This window comes from Aythya marila (assembly GCF_965140915.1).
Source record: "Aythya marila genome assembly, chromosome: 8".
Lineage (NCBI taxonomy): Eukaryota > Metazoa > Chordata > Aves > Anseriformes > Anatidae > Aythya > Aythya marila.
The window spans coordinates 17,297,509-17,315,950 of NC_139049.1; the positions used below are offsets into that span (position 1 = coordinate 17,297,509).

General features: G+C 40.2%; 1 protein-coding gene across 1 annotated transcript in view; it reads right to left on the minus strand.

Moving 5' to 3' along the window:
* Positions 1–462: 462 nt before the first annotated feature.
* HS2ST1 (heparan sulfate 2-O-sulfotransferase 1) overlaps positions 463–18,442 on the minus strand; it is an 85,428-nt gene continuing 67,448 nt past the window's right edge. Inside the window, exons 4-7 of the mRNA XM_082766209.1 lie at positions 17,839–17,977; positions 10,204–10,301; positions 8,778–8,935; positions 463–6,490 (exon numbers count right to left, since the gene is read on the minus strand). Coding sequence (XP_082622335.1) covers positions 6,264–6,490; positions 8,778–8,935; positions 10,204–10,301; positions 17,839–17,977 — 622 coding nt within the window. The 3' untranslated portion in view covers positions 463–6,263. The remainder of the gene's footprint in view (positions 6,491–8,777; positions 8,936–10,203; positions 10,302–17,838; positions 17,978–18,442) is intronic.

An 18,442-nucleotide genomic window follows, 5' to 3' on the forward strand; every position in this document is an offset into this window, starting at 1 on the left:
AAAAAAACAACAGATGAGTTCATACTAATAGTGTATTAGTTCATACTAATGCACATGCATCTACCAGCAAGGCAGCAATTCATTTCTTAAAATGTTAGAGGAATGATACCTGTATGCTTAGACTACACCCCCAATTCCCACCAATCACCTTTATAATGTTTTGTTCTTAGATCTTCTTAATTTTTTATTTTTTTAAATAGGGAGACGGGTAGTTTTCTTTGTGCAATTATTGACATCCATGTTTGTTATAAGAAGGTATTGCCTGCATGCAGCAAATCAGACTGGTATTCAGGACAAGCCTTGTAAACATGTAAAAAGTGGGTAGAGAATGTTTATCACAGTATTTTCCATTTTTATGAGGATGCAGTTGGTTATTATGACAAGGTGAAAGGTCTCAAAGCCTTCATTTTTAGGCCACAGGTGTTCTTTGTAGAGGTTTTTTTAATAAAGAGTATTATTAGTCCTTTAAATTAGCTCTTATTGAAAGTTACCACATCTGCGTTATGTGGTAATGAAGCCAGGGGGAGGTCATAGCAGGGGACTTGTGCTTGAAGAAAACATCTGGACATTGCTTTGACATTCACTAGCAACTTCTTGTATTTTATTAAGTAAGGAAATCATACTGAAATCAAATGCAAGATTCAAACAGTAAATAATAAAATGAAAATACAGGACCTGCAAAGAATCCAGCTTTAACACGAAAACCTCTCCTTTCTTTCACGCCCCTCTCATGAATTCCAACTGATGCAATTAATTACCTGTGCAAATGGCAGCATTGGTTAAAAAAGAAGGTTCAAGCAGTACTTACCTCATACCTGTAACAGCATTCTGTCTTTCACAGGAAAAGCTACTATAATTTTAAATAAAACATTTTTTGTATTGTCAATTTTTGGGGCTGCCATTTTGTTTACTTCATCATTTTAGGAAGAGGTACAGTGACCGCAGAATGCCCTCTACCTCTAGATAGGCCAGCCAAATTTTTCCATTCACTTCCCACTGGCTGATAGAAGCAGAGACCTTGTTTTCCATACAGCAATTACACTTCTCGCTTCCAGTGATGGAAATAAGGAAAAGTCTACTTGCAACAGAAGTGGGATTTAAGGTCAGCAAAATCCTCAAGTGGAAGTTGCTGAGTAACTGCATGATGGTTCTTAATCATCAAGGCTGACAACTAAATATTTAGGAACTATTACATTAGGAAACTTGGCCGGGACAGACAGTTGTTCAGCTCCATAGTGCGTACAGCTAGGAATGTTTATAGGGTGATGTTTACAGTATGCATCAGAAATCCTAAACAGTGTCGTCCTCATGCTCACTATATTTTCTTGTTTTAAGTGCTTGCCTACAAATGCAAACCACATTTCTATTCCACTCAAATTCTCACACCACGCTCATTACCGCAGTAAGCGAGCATCTTCCAGCACCACGGTAATCTGTCATGTCGTTTGTTCTTTCAGCCAGAGACACACGTATGCATCAATTCATTGTTTTAATGCTAATTTTCTGCTTTTACAAATCTCAGTTTTAATATTAAAGAACTTTTCATTGACACTTCCAACACAATGTATACCCACTAGAAATTTATTATGTGCCTGGACAGAAAGCCCAATGCAAATTCTAAAGGCTTATAAATATATTTGGTTGTGGCTATATGAAATTATTACAGGTGAACTACGCTGCAGCTCATCCCTCCCCTCCAGAATTGCAATCACTGCAAGTGAAGTTTACAATGCTGCATGACAACATGTTCTAGGAAAAGATCCTTTCATGTGAATGTGACATACAGATATTAAGACAGGACAGCAGACTTTTTTTTTTCCCCTTCCCACTGGGTGTTTTATTTTATAGCATTTGCATTAGGTAATCAACTGAAACACTTCAACAACAGAAAGCTGGCAGCATAATAAGGAAAAATGGAGATTATTTCTCAAACAGCTGTGACAAAATGGTTTCAAGTTGGAATAGTATTGCACAAACGAATCAATTTACTGAGGGTGAGAGGGAGCAAACATCTTCAACATGGATTGTGAGGAAAAAAGGCACTAGTTAGCTGTGTGTATTTAAAAAGAAAAAAGTCATGAAGCACAATCCATGTTTTTCAAAATTACATTCAGTACTACTTTAGAAATGCTCACAAACCTGTCTTTTTTACAGAAGCTACAGAAACCTGCTGATGTAAATATAAGACAGTACAAGTGTATAAACATTTATAATTATACTCCAGAAAAGTCTTCTTGAAAAGGGCTCTTTCTATAAATACTGCTGTAAAGGTTATGTAGTTGCATAGGCTTACTGTAAAGGATGCTTCCATGCAACTCCGTAGCCCTACAGTTTCCTTACATTTAATCTCTAGTAGTCATAAAATATGCTCTAATTTTGAAGAGCTACATTGGCAGTGCACTTGAATCAGGTTTTTCCACTGACTGCTTAAGCAGCACAGTTCAGACAGCGTCATCACATAGCTTTCGTCATATACATACTTAGCAACACCAGGTAAGCTTAATGGAAAATGTTAACAGAATTATAACAGAATTATAACAGAATTCTTCCTGATATCAAAATAGGACTGAGATCATAAACAAGGAAATGCGTATTCCTGGAAAGCAAGAACAGCTAAGTATCTCCAGAAAAGCAAAGTACCCAGAAAAGGCATTTCAAATGACCAGGATGGACTGCTGCTTCCTTTGCCACATTGTAGAGCTACCGATTTTCATGCCTGTTTGAAAATGATGCTACGATCAGCATACCATTAATAGAGACCGTACGAAAATAAACCCAAAGCAAACAGAAATGTACACGTAGGACACTCCACACCCTAACATTTTGTCTGCCCACAGATGCACTAAGAAAACAGGAGTGAAATTCTTGTTGCATGGATACAGGATCATTATGGGAAGAAGCCGAAAACACTGTTGCTCTCCCATCAACACTGCCCAGTAGATCCCAAGTGCTCCAGACATGCTGGGGTTATGGCTATGTAGTTGCCAGCACAGCTGGTCCTAGTGCCATTTCTCTGACAATCAGGAGTTTCAACAGGGCTAGAATTTTGCGCAAAATCTGAGCATTAATTTTGTACAAAAAGTACAGAACCACATAACACACCTACACTCAACTACATATATGAGCATTTCAGCACCTTTCAAATGAACTCAGCCCAGCAAAAAGTAAGTCTTACTCCTTTGCAGACTACAGTGACTTCAGTTCAGAGTTCAGTTAAGTGTTCAGGAGGCTGCATAGTAAGTTTTCTGATCATACAACCTGCAACAACAAGAGTCCATGTATTGTCGCTTTTCATTCAAACTCTTTACGGGAAAACGCAAAAGATAAATTCTGTTTATGTACTGTAAAATGTTTTTAATATCAACAGATTGGATTGCTTCCTTTCTGAATAGAAGATGAACACAGCAGGTTATTAAAAAATTTGTAAGTTTCCTTTCCTAAACTCTTTGCTTTTAGGAAATCAAAGATCAATAGTTCTTAAGTCAATGGATTCTAAAAAGTTCACAGCTGGCCAGACAGATGGTAGCACTACATACAAAAGTACACAGTCTCAATTCCTTTCATGTTTCACAGACAGTAACATTTTCAGAGTACATCTACAATGAATTCACCTCTCCGACTGTAGCTAATATTAAAAAAAAAGTCAAACTTTTGTCTCAATCTGGTCAGTTCATAGCAAAGAACAGGAAGTAGATAATGTGTTTACTTATACGAACTATGAAAAAGTATATTGCTCTTAAAAGTAAACAAAAATACAATTTTTTCTACCATTACTGAAGGCTCATATTTCAGAAATCCTTAATTCTGGGGAGGAGGGTGGGGAAGGCATACAACTTTAAGAATTGTTTATGAAATAGAATAGGTTTCTATAGGCTGTACTGAAATCAGTAGCAGCTCTGCTTTTTTTTTTTTTCTTGTGAATACAGAAGTATTTGCGTACATAACTTTTTTCATTACTAAGGTGAATGTTTTATGTTTTTACTTAGTAAATGCTTCCATTCTCCTAGAGGTGCTCTTCTTAGAATTTTGACTCAAGAAGGTAACTTACCAAATCATACTGAAGGAAAGCAATATAGTCAAAAATATCTGAAATAAAACTATCACCTAGTAGATAGTCTTTACCGGGATTATAAATATTCCACTTATTTCAAAAAGGCTACTGCTTTGTTTTAGAAGTTTTTATATCTCCATTAGTTACTTCTTGTGTACGACTCAGCTCCTTCCTTTAGCAAGAAACTGTCTTCATGTGTGAACACATCTTATTCCCAGGCATGTTGGCATTATTAATGACGTCAGTAGACAAGAACTAGCACAGGAAATCTTATGCATGGTTCACGCTATATAAATGGTAAACTACCAGAAGGAACTTCCCTGATTATTTGGGAAGAACAATGAGGTCTATTTTTAAAATTCAAAGAGAAAATCCAAGAAAACAAAGAAAAGGCAAGATGTACTTGATAGTCTGTCATTATCCTGTCTGTAATTGGACTGTTGCTTTTGGCTGCAGACACCCAGTTCACAGACCATTTTCCATTTCCTTTGTTTTCATTACAAGAACAAGCTGGTTAAAGAAACTCCAGTTGGTAATTTTAAACTAAGCCTTCAGCATCATCCCTTAGGAATTAAAAACTTTACAACCATTTTTTACTTTGTCTCCTCAGTGCCTTCCCCCATCAGACCCTGTGAAAAGCACTTTAAGAAAAGGCAGGTGTAAGATGTGTAAATACTCAGATCTTTACGAAAATTCAATAGGAAACAAATTCTTGTAGTTCTCCACTGCCATTTGCTATAATGCAGTGGCCCCAAACATCTGTTCTCAAGTTTCAATTTACTTGATTTACCAGGTGTTTCACATGGTTAATAATGGCAACTCACAAATTTACAATAGTCACATAAGGCAGTTACATAAATACAATTATGTCAAGCTCACTGCATCTTTCTCAACCAGACTACACATCACATTTTTCTTCTTTTCCTCTTAACATAATAAAGGATGATGACAACATTTCTGTAAAGAGAATCCCTGGACAACATTCTAGTATTAAAGTCATAGAGGTCACTGAAGTGCATTTCTGTAATGTCCAACAGTTAACTCAACCAGGAAGTATATGTGATTTTTGATTATTATTATTATTTTTTTTTTTTTACTTCACACAACAGAATGGGTGGAAAGAAAAAAAAAAGAAAAAAGAAAAAAAAAAAAAACACAAAAAACCCTAAAACCAAAAACCCACTTTGAACACGTTACTTTAAACCTTTTGGTCCAAATACATAAAATAAGCAGTATTTACAGCATCTTACTCTTTTTGTAAATGCAATGCTTTAAAACACATTATAAAGCACCTTATTAAAAATATTCTACAGGTAAAAGTCTCAAAGTAGTAGGAAAACCCTAACCATACCACAGCTCACTAATGGAGTCATAATATGGATTCACCAATACCTCAGCTTACAATTACTACAAAGAATCCATGGAGAAACTTTATATTGACTTTACTATTTTTATACCACTGTAAGCATCAACTAGAACTGCAGACAATACCAACTTTCTTTGTAGTTTTCCCAACCTCAGTCAGGGGTGGTGTGAATAAAAAAACAAAAGAACCCCTCCCCCCCACTGCTCTGATTCTTTAACTTTTTACAATATTAATTTGAAAATGATGTTGTTTTAACACTAATGATTAGTTGTAATTTTTTAATAAAACCACATATATAAATATGGGCAATTCCAGCAGCAGCATTTCTCAGCAGAACATGATTAACCATCCCAAATAATATCATGTGACATGATTCACAAAAACAAAGCACAGATGTCAACCAGTTATTAACACTACTCATATAGTATACAACCAAAATTTCCATGTTGAAAGCTGGGAAAAATGACTTCCTCTTCACAGAAGTATAAACAAAAATAAATTGCTCTGAAAATTAAAAAGAGCATTAACAGAAGCATTTTTTGTTTATATTTTCAACTAGAACTGCTGTGTGTTAATTGCTCCAAATTAAAGTGTAGATTTCTTCAGGTAAAGGGTATTAACTCCCACTGAATGTATTAGTTAGATAAAAGAAATGAAACTTTTGCTTCTGGATTACCAACATGGTTAGTTGGTATCCAACACCCTGGAGGTGATCCACAGCCCACTTTTCTCAGATCTATAGAGAAATGTCTTGGAGGTCTACAGGCAATCTAGTTTCCATGGCTGAGGACTGTGATGATGATGTGACAAAAGATTTAGGTCCATAAATCTACCAGTATTATGTTCTTAGTTTGATTTAGGGTAAATCTTTTCATAGAAAAAGTTTTGAGCCAGAATATACAATTCTCCATCTTTTTCCCGAACTGCATGTGCTCTGACGAACTGAAATTGCTCCAGTGCAAATTCATAGAACTCATTTTCCATTTTCCAGATTTCAGACTGTTGTAGCTTGGCAATAGTTTCTTTTGTGGGAAGTTTTTTCTCAGTTGTTTTCCTAAGATGAGACTTCTTTCCTAAATGCAAAATGAAAGCAATAGCTTCACTTTAACGTTCACGTGATGAAAAAATGTATACAGTCCTTTTATTTACAGAGTTTTCACACTCTCAGCACGCCGATAGCATTTGAAGTGACACAACTTAATCCAGAATTTATTAACGCAACATGTTGGGCTGGAAAATCGCAGTCTCTCACTAAATGTTAATGAATTTTGCAACAGTTCTTTCAATTCTTTCTTCTTACTCTAATAAAATCAAGGAATGAACATTTCATTTAAGGAACAAGATTACTCCACATAATGTACTTGGAGCACGATTAGTCTTTCAGAATTAATTATTTAGATGTTAATAAGGTATCTAATGTTAAGAGTTTTATAAACTGCAGAGCCAGAGACTTAGGTAATGAGACAAAGATGACCAAAATGCTGAAAATATTTTCCTTAAGAAGTGCTCTCTGCTGTTTTATATTAAATTTGTCAATAGTACTTATCTAGGGCTTGATGCATCAGTTCCATTTCTACCATTTGCAGATAGAAGCCCTACTAAGAAGGATCTCTAAGAAGGATCTTTTCCTCATCATAAGTTGCATGGCCAGCTCACAGAAAGTGATCTACCTGTATAGCAAAAATCTTACTATGACTCCAGAAGTACTTGGACCTTTGTATCCCAAGTAAACCAACAGTTTGTGGAAACAAGATAATCTTGGAGAGGGAACACTTTCATATAGGCAGAAAGAAATAAACTCACAGTGAACCTAAATCTCAAATACTGTGTGAAGGACAGTGGTCTATGTGCTGGAAAAGGTACAGACAAAGGAAACAAAGCAAATCACAGGTGTAAAACAGTTTCCACAGAAGAAAGAACTCAGATTAGAATTTTTCAGTCCCACCACCGTAGTAAAATAAAAATAATTAAAAACAAAATAAAAAAAAAATATAAGGTGAAAATAATATATATAAGGTGAAAATAATGTGGGCCATAAAACTTGGAAAAGACTGAGTACTACTGTTCTCAGATCCTTCATAAAGGAATGGGGGTCCTCAAACGGAACTACATGATAGGTTCAAAACACAAGTAGGTTTTGTCATATTAAAAAAACTGTAGGTTTTTTCAGCTTAACTGTGGAACTTCTGTCACTTGTGGCAAGTTTGAGAATTTTTTAAAAGTCAGTTGATGGACTAAAAACTCTCCAAAGAAATAAAAGTTAACCTTCAAAGTGCATTTTACTCATTCTTCGGAACTGAAGATAACCTGTAGCGATGACTATCATTCACTTGTCCTGTTCTTACACACTTTCGCTGACGTTTGCTGATGACCACTGCCAGATACCACACACTGAGCTTTAAGTATCTAATTAGGTATTCACGAGCCGTATGGATCTTCAGTCTGACCAAGAAATCCTATGATACACACTGTGTAACAGGAGTCGGAGTTCTCCAAAAAAAACATCATTACACTCCCTGTTTCTGAATACCATGTGTAGCATTTTTAAGTTAACTTTCCCACAGTTATTGAGATATCATTTTGCTCGCTCTGTCCTGACATTCCTTAATGAACAATTTGCCATATTGGGCCAGAATTTCCAGGTTATCCACAGGAGGTCTTCAAAACTTCTTCTGCATGATCTGTGACTGAGTTTAAGAATGTCTGAACTAAAGAATAATTACTGAAGTTTTTGAAATCACTGTGATAAAAGCAAATTTAAGGAAGCCATCTGAACAAAAAAATGTTTCAATTTTCTTGTTTAAAACTCATTTTTCTTCCCCTTTGTCATTTGAAGATCTAAATTTTGATTTTGAACACAGGTGCAGACAAGATGAGGTTTTTTTTCCTTTTTGTTTTAAAAAGAAAACCCAGTCAAATCATAACTGATTTTACACAGATAATAAGGTTGCATCAAGAACAGAATTTCAGCAGAACTTCTGAGGAAATATAATCTGCTAATACCAACTACTTAATGTAACTGAAGCCCCTGCAAGCCTTTTCAAAAATATTCTGACAAACACCTGCTGCAATTTCCTAAGCATATATTTTGAGCTTTCTGTGATTTGCAAATGTAGCATACCTACACAACTGCCTTTAGCCCAGTCTTCAACATTTACAGTTTGTGTAAGACACTTGGGTAGCCCTCAAAAATTTGTATGGAGAGTTTTCTTGGAAGAGTTTCTCTTTTCTGTAAGGATATCAGTCAACGGAGAGGCAAGCTTGGTAGAGACTCAAAACTATTCATCTGGGTTTAAATAATTCACATAAAAAAGAGTGATAAGAACATGAATGGGATATGGAAATCAACTATTTAAATACCTGTCCGGTACAGTTCTGTGGCACCCCTGAAGAACCGGGGCAAAGCTGCCTCCAATAACATGATGAAGTCTTCAAGCTCTTCAGTAACTCCCACTAGGAAGTATTCATTAATCAGGTTGTACTTGGCTTGTTCCAAAGCCCATCTACTTCCCACATTCCTAAAATGGCAAATAACAATTACAGCAAGCTCTGATGTCAGCCAACAATCCTTGGTCCCTAGGTGGAGATCACTTCAAGGACATTTGTATAGGAAAGGCAAGATTCACTTCAAATTATAACGATTTCTATCTTCATTTCCCTTTCCAGTTTCTCTTACCTGTGTTCATACCTAAAACATCATACCTATCATACCTAAAATTTCACTTCGCTAGTTGTTTTGAATAATAACTTACTATTTAAACAGCATATATATATATATAGTCAGGTTATATATATATATATGGTTCTGGTAAGAACGCACCTTCCCTTTTACATTGTTCAAGCATAATTCTGTATTAGAAAGTCATTGCAGTTAATGGGAGGATTTCCCATTGAACAACAAAGAAAAAATTAAACTAGCATTTTCCTTCTTTCTATAGATCTAGACAGGGTGAAAACATAGGCTCAGATGTATTTTTCTCTGCTTGTTCAGCTGTATGGCCAAGAGGCACTGAAAGAGAAGTTCCCAAGTGACCATTTGCTTTGCTTATGCTTAAATTAATTCCATTTGGATGAACAGTACCTGTGACAAACTAAAATAATTCCCCTTGATTTCACTCAGAATCCATCATATTATTTGTGTGTTTTTGTTTGTTTTAATTTTATTATCATTTTCTCTTTTACATACTACTTGAATGTGATTGTTTTATGTGACTAACCATTTTTCCAAATTTGGTTTTGCTAAACAGTTCTTTAAAGCCTGTGCCATTGTTATAAAACAAGATGCATTGACAGATGGACACTATTTGCATTTGTTTCTACTATATATCATTGACTACTGAAGTCTGATAAACGTTTAAGTAGATAAATTTATCCAGATCTCAAATACTTCATTCTCAAAAAAAAAACAAAAAGCACAACCAAACAACTCCAGGATCTTGAACAAAATACCTCCACTCAGAAGAACATATATTGTAACCTGACATAAAGGAAAAATTTAAAGATCCTAAATCTACAAATAATTTTTTAAAACAAAATTAAGTTTTTCCTCAGAACACTGCTGATACAGTATCCTAACATACTGCTTGTTTAAAGGACTCCAATACTGCTTCAGTAAAAAGCATTTTGAGGCGCCTTCAAAGAAAATATGTAATAAGAAGAATTAGTAAAGTACCTGCTGCTACACTTCATCCAGTCCCCCAGCTGTACTACATATTCAAATTCGTTACAATTAAATTTCAGCGATGATATACTTGACTAAGAACTTAAGCCACATTTATCTCCCTACCAGCACTCGGAGCTGTGGCCACAGAAGAACGGAATTTGAAGCCAAAGTTTCTCCGGAGCACAGTCTGAGCCTCCAGCTGCCACACATTCATCGAAGGTCTGAAACAAAGACAAACGGAACTGAGCTTTACAGTTGGGTATGAGTATCACCCATCTCGACCTGCTCAGTTGCTAAATGTAGCGGGGACACAAAATCACAAGACATGATGTGAAAGAATGAAAATAATGTCTTCAAGTCTTGCTATGACAATATTTTATTGGGAGGACCTACTTGTCTAAATCAAACTAGTATTCAGAAAACCTTTTATAAATAGAGGTAATCAACAACTGGGTCCTACTTGTGCCCCCTGACAAAGGTGCTATGTCAAAACTAGCAGAACCAGTCAAGAAGTGTTGGTATTGTCATTTTTCCCCTCACGCGAGAAGTTACTACAGATACAGAGTCAAATGTCATTGGGACTTGTGCAATACTGGAACAGCTGGATCTTTAGAGCACAGAATACCGTGCCTTTTGTGTTTTAGATTGAAATCTGTTCTATTACATTTTAAATATTATGACAAAGAACTGTTGTTTCAGAGGCAATCAGAAGTGAAACAAGTTGTTCACTGGGTAACAGAATATTCCAAACAGCATGGACAGACAGCTGTAGCCACACAGAATTTCAATTACAGCAACAGTTACAATAAAAAATCCATTAGCATTGTAAAGAACGTGCAAGTATTTTACCCAGCCACCATAAAATGAGTAATTATGGTATTTTTAATCAACATATGACCTCCTTACCTAGATTTATTTTGAGGTAAAGATCCTGAGATAACCCGAAAAACTTCATGGTATCAGCCCAACACAGGAATTAACCTGTAGTCTTGTTCTGCATTGCACTTTGTGTTTCAAATAGCTGATACATGTTACACATCACACATGAATGCACAGCTTAACAAGGTAAACATGGACATTGCTTTCCTAGGTATGCTTTCTCTAGAAAAATTTCCAAGGTATGCTTTCTCCAGAGAAATTCTAGTGTGATCTACCATGATTATTTCATAGCATCAACATCACCTCGAAATTAAATCGTTTAAATGCACCTCCTAACTTATGAATGTATATACTAAGTATGAACTGGCACCTGTCAAAAGAAAGACTTTGCTTATACCTGGAGGTTATTTTATAGTTAAAGTGTGTAAGAAAGGAAATAATTTTTAAATTAAGATGAAATAGGAGAAGTCCCCTTCCCCACTTCCTTTTCCACACATACTTTGACTGCCCCATACAGAAACTTTACCTTAAGAAACATTTTACAGACTCTGTTATTGGAGCTGAACTATAACTTTTGAAGTACAGGGGCACAGAAAGAAAATGAACTCCCCCATGTACATTGTGATCATAACATCATAAACAGAAAATTATTAATGCAATGCATTAATGCATTACATAAATAGGAAAGAATTTCAAATTCTTCCAGTAAGTTAGAAGTTAAAGCACAGTCTAACCAAGCAGTAGTACTGTGCATTTTGGTTTAATGTTTCCCAGTGACTGTTTACCAAGTCTGTCCAGAATATAATTAAAACCTAAAACAACACTTTTAGATTCATTCTTTTTTGTAAATATTAAGTTCTATAAATGGCTTGGACTCAGCAGCATGCTGAGCCTTCTACCCCACTCATCTCTATCAGGAAGAAGTTCCACTGACCAAATTATGCTTTTCATGAAAAGGAACAGAGTAGGTTATCACAGAATCACAGAATTATCTAGGTTGGAAGAGACCTCAAGATCATCGAGTCCAACCTCTGACCTAACACTAAGAGTCCTCCACTAAACCATTTCGCTAAGTTCAACATCTAAACATCTTTTAAAGACCTCCAGGGATGGTGACTCCACCACTTCCTTGGGCAGCCCATTCCAATGCCTCACAACCCTCTCAGTAAAGAAGTTCTTCCTAATATCCAACCTAAAACACCCCTAGCGCAACTTTAGCCCGTTTCCCCTCGTCCTGTCACCAGGCACGTGGGAGAATAGACCAACCCCCACCTCGCTACAGCCTCCTTTAAGGTACTTATACAGAGCGATAAGGTCGCCCCTGAGCCTCCTTTTCTCCAGGCTGAACAAACCCAGCTCCCTCAGCCGCTCCTCGTAGGACTTGTTCTCCAGACCCCTCACCAGCTTCGTCGCCCTTCTCTGGACTCGCTCAAGCACCTCCATGTCCTTCTTGTAGCAAGGGGCCCAAAACTGAACACAGTACTTGAGATACGGCCTCACCAGAGCCGAGTACAGGGGGATGATCACTTCCCTAGACCTGCTGGCCACACTGCTTCTTATGCAAGCCAGGATGCTGTTGGCCTTCTTGGCCACCTGAGCACACTGCTGGCTCATATTCAGCCGACTATCCACCAATACTCCCAGGTCCTTCTCTGCCTGGCAGCTCTCCAACCATTCCTCTCCCAGCCTGTAGCTCTGCTTGGGGTTATTGTGCCCCAGGTGCAGGACCCGGCACTTGGCCTTGTTGAACTTCATGCAGTTGACCTCAGCCCATCGGTGCAGCCTATCCAGATCCTCCTGCAGAACTTTCCTACCCTCAAGCAGATCGACACACGCACCTAACTTGGTGTCCATCTGTGAACTTCCTGAGGTTGCATTCGATCCCCTCATCCGGATCATCAATAAAGATATTAAAGAGGACCGGCCCCAGTACCAAGCCCTGGGGAACGCCACTAGTGACCGGCCTCCAACTGGACTTGGCTCCATTCACCACAACTCTTTGGGCCCGGCTATCCAGCCAGTTTTTAACCCAAAGAAGCATACGCCAGTCCAGGCCATGAGCAGACAGTTTCTTGAGGAGAATGCTGTGGGAAACGGTGTCAAAAGCCTTGCTGAAGTCAAGGTAGACCACATCCATTGCCTTTCCCTCATCCACCAAGCGTGTCACTGTCATAGACGGAGATCAGCTTCATCAAGCAGGACCTGCCTTTCATAAACCCATGCTGACTGGGCCTGATCACCTGGTTGCCCTTTAAGTGCTGCGTGATGACACTCAAGATAATCTGCTCCATGAGTTTCCCTGGCACTGAGGTCAAACTGACAGGCCTATAGTTTCCCGGGTCTGCCCTCCGGCCCTTCTTGTAGATGGGTGTCACGTTTGCTAGCTGCCAGTTGACTGGGACCTCCCCAGATAGCCAGGACTGTTGATAAATGATAGAAAGCGGCTTGGCCAGCTCCTCTGCCAGTTCTCTCAGTATCCTTGGGTGGATCCCACCTGGCCCCATCGACTTGCGTACATCCAAGTGCTGTAGCAGGTCGCCAACCATTTCCTCATGGATAGTGAGGGTCACATTCTGCTCCCCATCCCCTTCCACCAGTTCAGGGTACTAGGTACCCAGAGAGTAACTGGTTTTGCCGCTAAAGACTGAGGCAAAGAAGGCACCTCCGCCTTTTCCTCATCTTTCGTAACTAAGTTCCCCCCCGCATCCAGTAAAGGCTGGAGATTCTCCTTTTGCATTAATGTATTTGTAAAAACATTTTTTGTTGTCTTTGACAGCAGCAGCCAGATTGAGATGAGCTTTGGCCTTTCTAATTTTATCCCTGCACTGCCTCGCAACATCCTTATAGTCAGCACAAGTGGCCCGCCCTCTTTTCCAAAGATTGTAAACCCTCTTTTTCCTGCTAAGCTCAAGCCACAACTCTCTGTTGAGCCAGGCTGGTCTTCCTCCCCGCCAGCTCGTCTTTGGGCACGTGGGGTCAGACCACTCCTGCACCATTAAGATTTCTTTCTTGAAGAGCGCCCAGCCTTCCTGGACTCCTCTGCCCTTCAGAACCGCCTCCCAAGGGACTCTACCAACCAGTGTCCTGAACAGTTCAAAGTCAGCCCTCTGGAAGTCCAATACAGCGGTTTTACTGGTCCCCTTCCTGACTTCTCCAAGAATGGACAACTCTACCGTTTCATGGTCACTCTGCCCAAGACAGTTTCCAACCACTGCATCTCCCACCAGTCCTTCTCTGTTTGTGAAGAGAAGGTCTAGTGAGGCACCTCCCCTGGTAGGCTCACTAACCAGCTGTGTCAGGAAACTATCTTCCACACTCTCCAGAAACCTCCTAGACTGCTTTATCTGGGCTGTGTTGTGCTTCCAGGATACGTCTGAGAAGTTGAAGTCCCCCACGAGAACAAGTGCTGACTATTTCACAACTTTTGTCAGCTGCCTGTAGAACTCCTCATCCGTCTCCTCATCCTGGTTCAGCGGTCTATAACCCCCACCAGGATACTTGCCTTGTTGGCCTTCCCGCTGATCCTAACCCATAGGGACTCAACCTTATAATTCCCAGCCTCAAGTTCTGCAACATCAAAACTCTCTCTGATACAGAGAGCCACACCACCACCCCTTCCATGCTGCCTGTCCCTTCTGAAGAGCCTATAGCCAGACACTGCAGCACTCCAGTCATGAGAGTGATCCCACCACGTTTCTGTGATAGCAGTCAAGTCGTAGCCTGCCTGCCGGACAATGGCTTCCAGCTCCTCCTGTTTGTTACCCATGCTGCGTGCATTAGTGTAGATGCACTTCAGTCGGGCCATTGCCTTCTCTCCCAGCCTTGCCATTGCTACCCCTGGCACAGCTCCAACAAGCCTTGTTTCAGCCCTGTCCCCCTTCTTACCTAGTTTAAAGCCCTCTCAATGAGCCCCGCCAACTCCTGGCCCAGGATCCATTTTCCCCTTAGAGATAGGGACCCGTCTGCGGCCATCAGGCCGGATGCCGAGTAAAGTGCCCCACAGTCAAAAAAAAACAAAATTTCTGTGTTGGCACCAGCCTCTGAGCCACGTGTTTATCAGGTGGGCTTTCCGTGTCCTCTCTGTACCTCTCCCTGCCACCGTAGGGATGGACAAAAACATCACCTGTACTCCCACTCCATCCACTAACCATCCCTGTCCCTTAAAGTCCCATTTGATGGTCTTCAGGTTTCTCTCTTCAGTGTCATTAAAAGAAGGTAATAGTCAGAGGGGCGAACCAGGTTGGGAAGCTTTCTGGCAATGTCCCTGACCCTGGCCTCAGGGAGGCAGCAGACTTCCCTACGGGTAGGGTCAGGCCAACAAATAGGTCCCTCTGTTCCCCTGAGAAGGGAGTCACCCACAACAATCACCCTTCTTTCTGTCCTGGTGGAGACAGTCCTGAGGTGTGGAGTCGACGTCCTCGCCCTAGGCATCCTTCTGGGTAGACTTTCTACCTGTTCCTCAGCTACTGGTCTCTCAAGCTTCAGGGCCTCAAACCTGTTGCGTAAGGGCACCTGGGAAGGTGGGGCCGGTGGGGGAGGGCATCGCCTGCGATGTCGAGCAGGGACCTGTTTCCATTCCTCCTCAACTCCTAGGTCCCCTGCCTCTGCCCGACAGCAACAGGGCAGGGGGTCCACCCCCATTTGGGGTGTCTCACCCTGGTGCCTGTCCTTCAGTTCCACAAGTCTATCTCCCACTCACACTCCCTGATATCCCTCAACATCTCAACCTCCTCCTTGAGTTCTGCCATCAGGCGGACCAGGTTGTCCTCCTGCTCGCACCTGACGCACACAGTCTCTCTGCCCCCCACAGGTGGTAGCGACAGGCTCAGGCACTCCCTGCACCCGGAAACCTGAACTGCTGCAGTTTTGAGCGGGCAGTCGGTCTGGGTGTGAACAGACTTCCTAGAGAGCGCACTGTGCCTGGTGTGCACCATTGCAGCTGAGCTAGCGGTAGACCACTGTTGGAGGAGGTGTTCGGATGGATGGGGGGAATCCTCTGCCCTTCCTGCTCGCCATGCCTGCGCAAACTGCCGTGCTAGCTGCTGTGCCACTCCTTTCTGACGCGCCACACCCTGTTTGCCCGTCGTATTAACAGCCGTGCTAACTGCCGCGCCACTCTCTTCTGACGTGCCACGCCCTGTTTGCCCATCCTGTTAACTGCCCCGCCCTCCCTTCTGACGTGCCACGCCCTGTTTGCCCGTCCTGTTAACTGTCATGCTAACTGCCGCGCCACTCCCTTCTCACGCGCCACGCCCTGTTTGGCTGTTCTGTTAACTGCCCCGCCCTCCTATCTGTTGTGCCACGCCCTGTTAACTGCCGCGCCACTCCCTTCTGACGTGCCACGCCCTGTTTGCCAGTCCTGGTCGCCTGCGCTCCCTAGGGGCAGCTTTTGAACGGCCGGGGAGGGGGCGCTGCTGGCTCCGCCTACGCCTTGTTCTCGCCTCGTTCACCTCCCTCACGAGGGCTGCCGGGTCCTGGGGGCTCCCTCGAGTGGGCTGGGTGCCGGAGAAATTAGCACGGCCTGTCCAATCCCCCGCTCCGCTGCAGAACGCGTCTGCCCCGGAGACGATCGCCTCGGAAAGTAGTGAGTTATGGTATGGTATGGACTGGATCCTAGGTCTCTTTTTAAAAATGCTTTAACAATACCATAACATCAAATCATCTCCTTAAGTCTTTTAAAACATGATATAATTTACTGTTCTGCTTGAAGCGTTCCTCCGTCTGTGCTGTAGGATGCCTGGACAAACTGAAATGCAGTAGCAGAAGATGGCGCCAAAACCTCAGTAACAGAGGAAGGTAAGTGATGTGTAACAAGATCAGTGCTAGAAGAGTAATTAGCAGCAGAAAAATAAATAAATAAATAAAATAAAAAAGAAGAATGGTCCCTACCCAGGATTTAAAAAAAAAAACAAAAACAGCATTTGCTTGGGGTAGTGTAGAAAGTATGCAAAATGATTAGTTACATTTTCTGGTGGTTATGGTGTTTATAGACATATGCACTAAGATGTAACCAACGTGATTTTTCCTTAGCTCATTACAAAAAAAAAAAAAGCCTCATTTAAAAACTATTGCCATTGAAAGCTTAAAAATGGTTTGGCCCTGTAAAGTATAATCCATGTCCACCCCACCCCCCACATTTAAAAAAAAAAAAAAAGCTGTAGTCTTATAAACTATATTAATCTATTTATTAATCTATTTAATACCTTATTTTCCTTCCTGATTTGAAGAAAGTCCAAAGCAAAAGCAACACGCTCTGATGAATGTCTTACTGTAAACCATTATAGTGGATGTACAGATTTTTTTTCTGAATAACCTTATGAGCCCTAAATGAGGTTATAGTTCTGAGGCTGTAATAGCAACCAAGATTTGAATGAGCTTACCTGAACTACTCTCATAGCCTTCTAAGACAGATGGAAGAAGTAGAGAAATATGATTCATATTCCACAGCTTTCAAGAAGACTCTATATATTTTCATTGTAATATTTACATTAAAATAATACATGAATTGAGTTTCTAGTGATAAATAAGATAAATGTGAAGGCCAAGTCATCAGCAGTTCCACAGCTTTTGGTGGAAAATGTATCTAGCTTAATTTTCAACAAGAAGAGTATACTTAGTGTGATACTTGCAACACTAAAAACAATAATTTAATTTTAAACAGATTGCAACATAAAGCTAACTTATAGGGTTACAAAGAACACAGTCAATGTTACATTCTGGTCCAGTACTTACACCAACGGGAGATTATAACTTACAAAGCCACCACCATCACTAATGACTATACAAGAACTTGTATTCAGCTTTTATCAGTACATATTTCTTAAATTGTTTTCATATTAACTTTGGTAAGAACAACACATAGAGCAAAGTGTACTTTACCTTCTTATCTCCCTGTTTTCGCCTTCGTAGGCCTGGTCTGTAATCATCTCCAAAGCGCAGAAAGTAATAATAAGAAACTAGTCGTTCTATAGGATCTCTTATGACATTTATGTAAATTGGTTTCTTTTTAACACCAAATCTAAAGTAAAAGAGGAAAAAAATGTCTTTTAAAGGTGAATCAAAGTTTCTCATCTAACACCTAAAAGCCTCTATCTATAAATACCTGTCTCTACTGAAGAAACATACAACTGAAATCTATATACAGCAAAGATGAGAGGAAGTTTAATGATTCAACTCACCCCTATACCCAGTGCATGACATGGATGTGCAAGTCAGTTCAATTTCAGTTTTCTTAGTACAGTGGTTGATTATTTATTTAACAAAACAAACTAAACTAAAATATTCTCACACACCAGATACTACAAGTGTTTATACAATTACCCTGACTCTAGAAATGTCTCAATTATTCTAGCAGCTGCATATATATTAATAATAAGCAGACAGGGCACTCAATATTGAATTCCTGTCTCCTACTACCACTGCCCTCCTAACCCACCCTGTACAGTGAGCACAGAGTTCTCCTCGCAGGGCTCCACTTATCAGC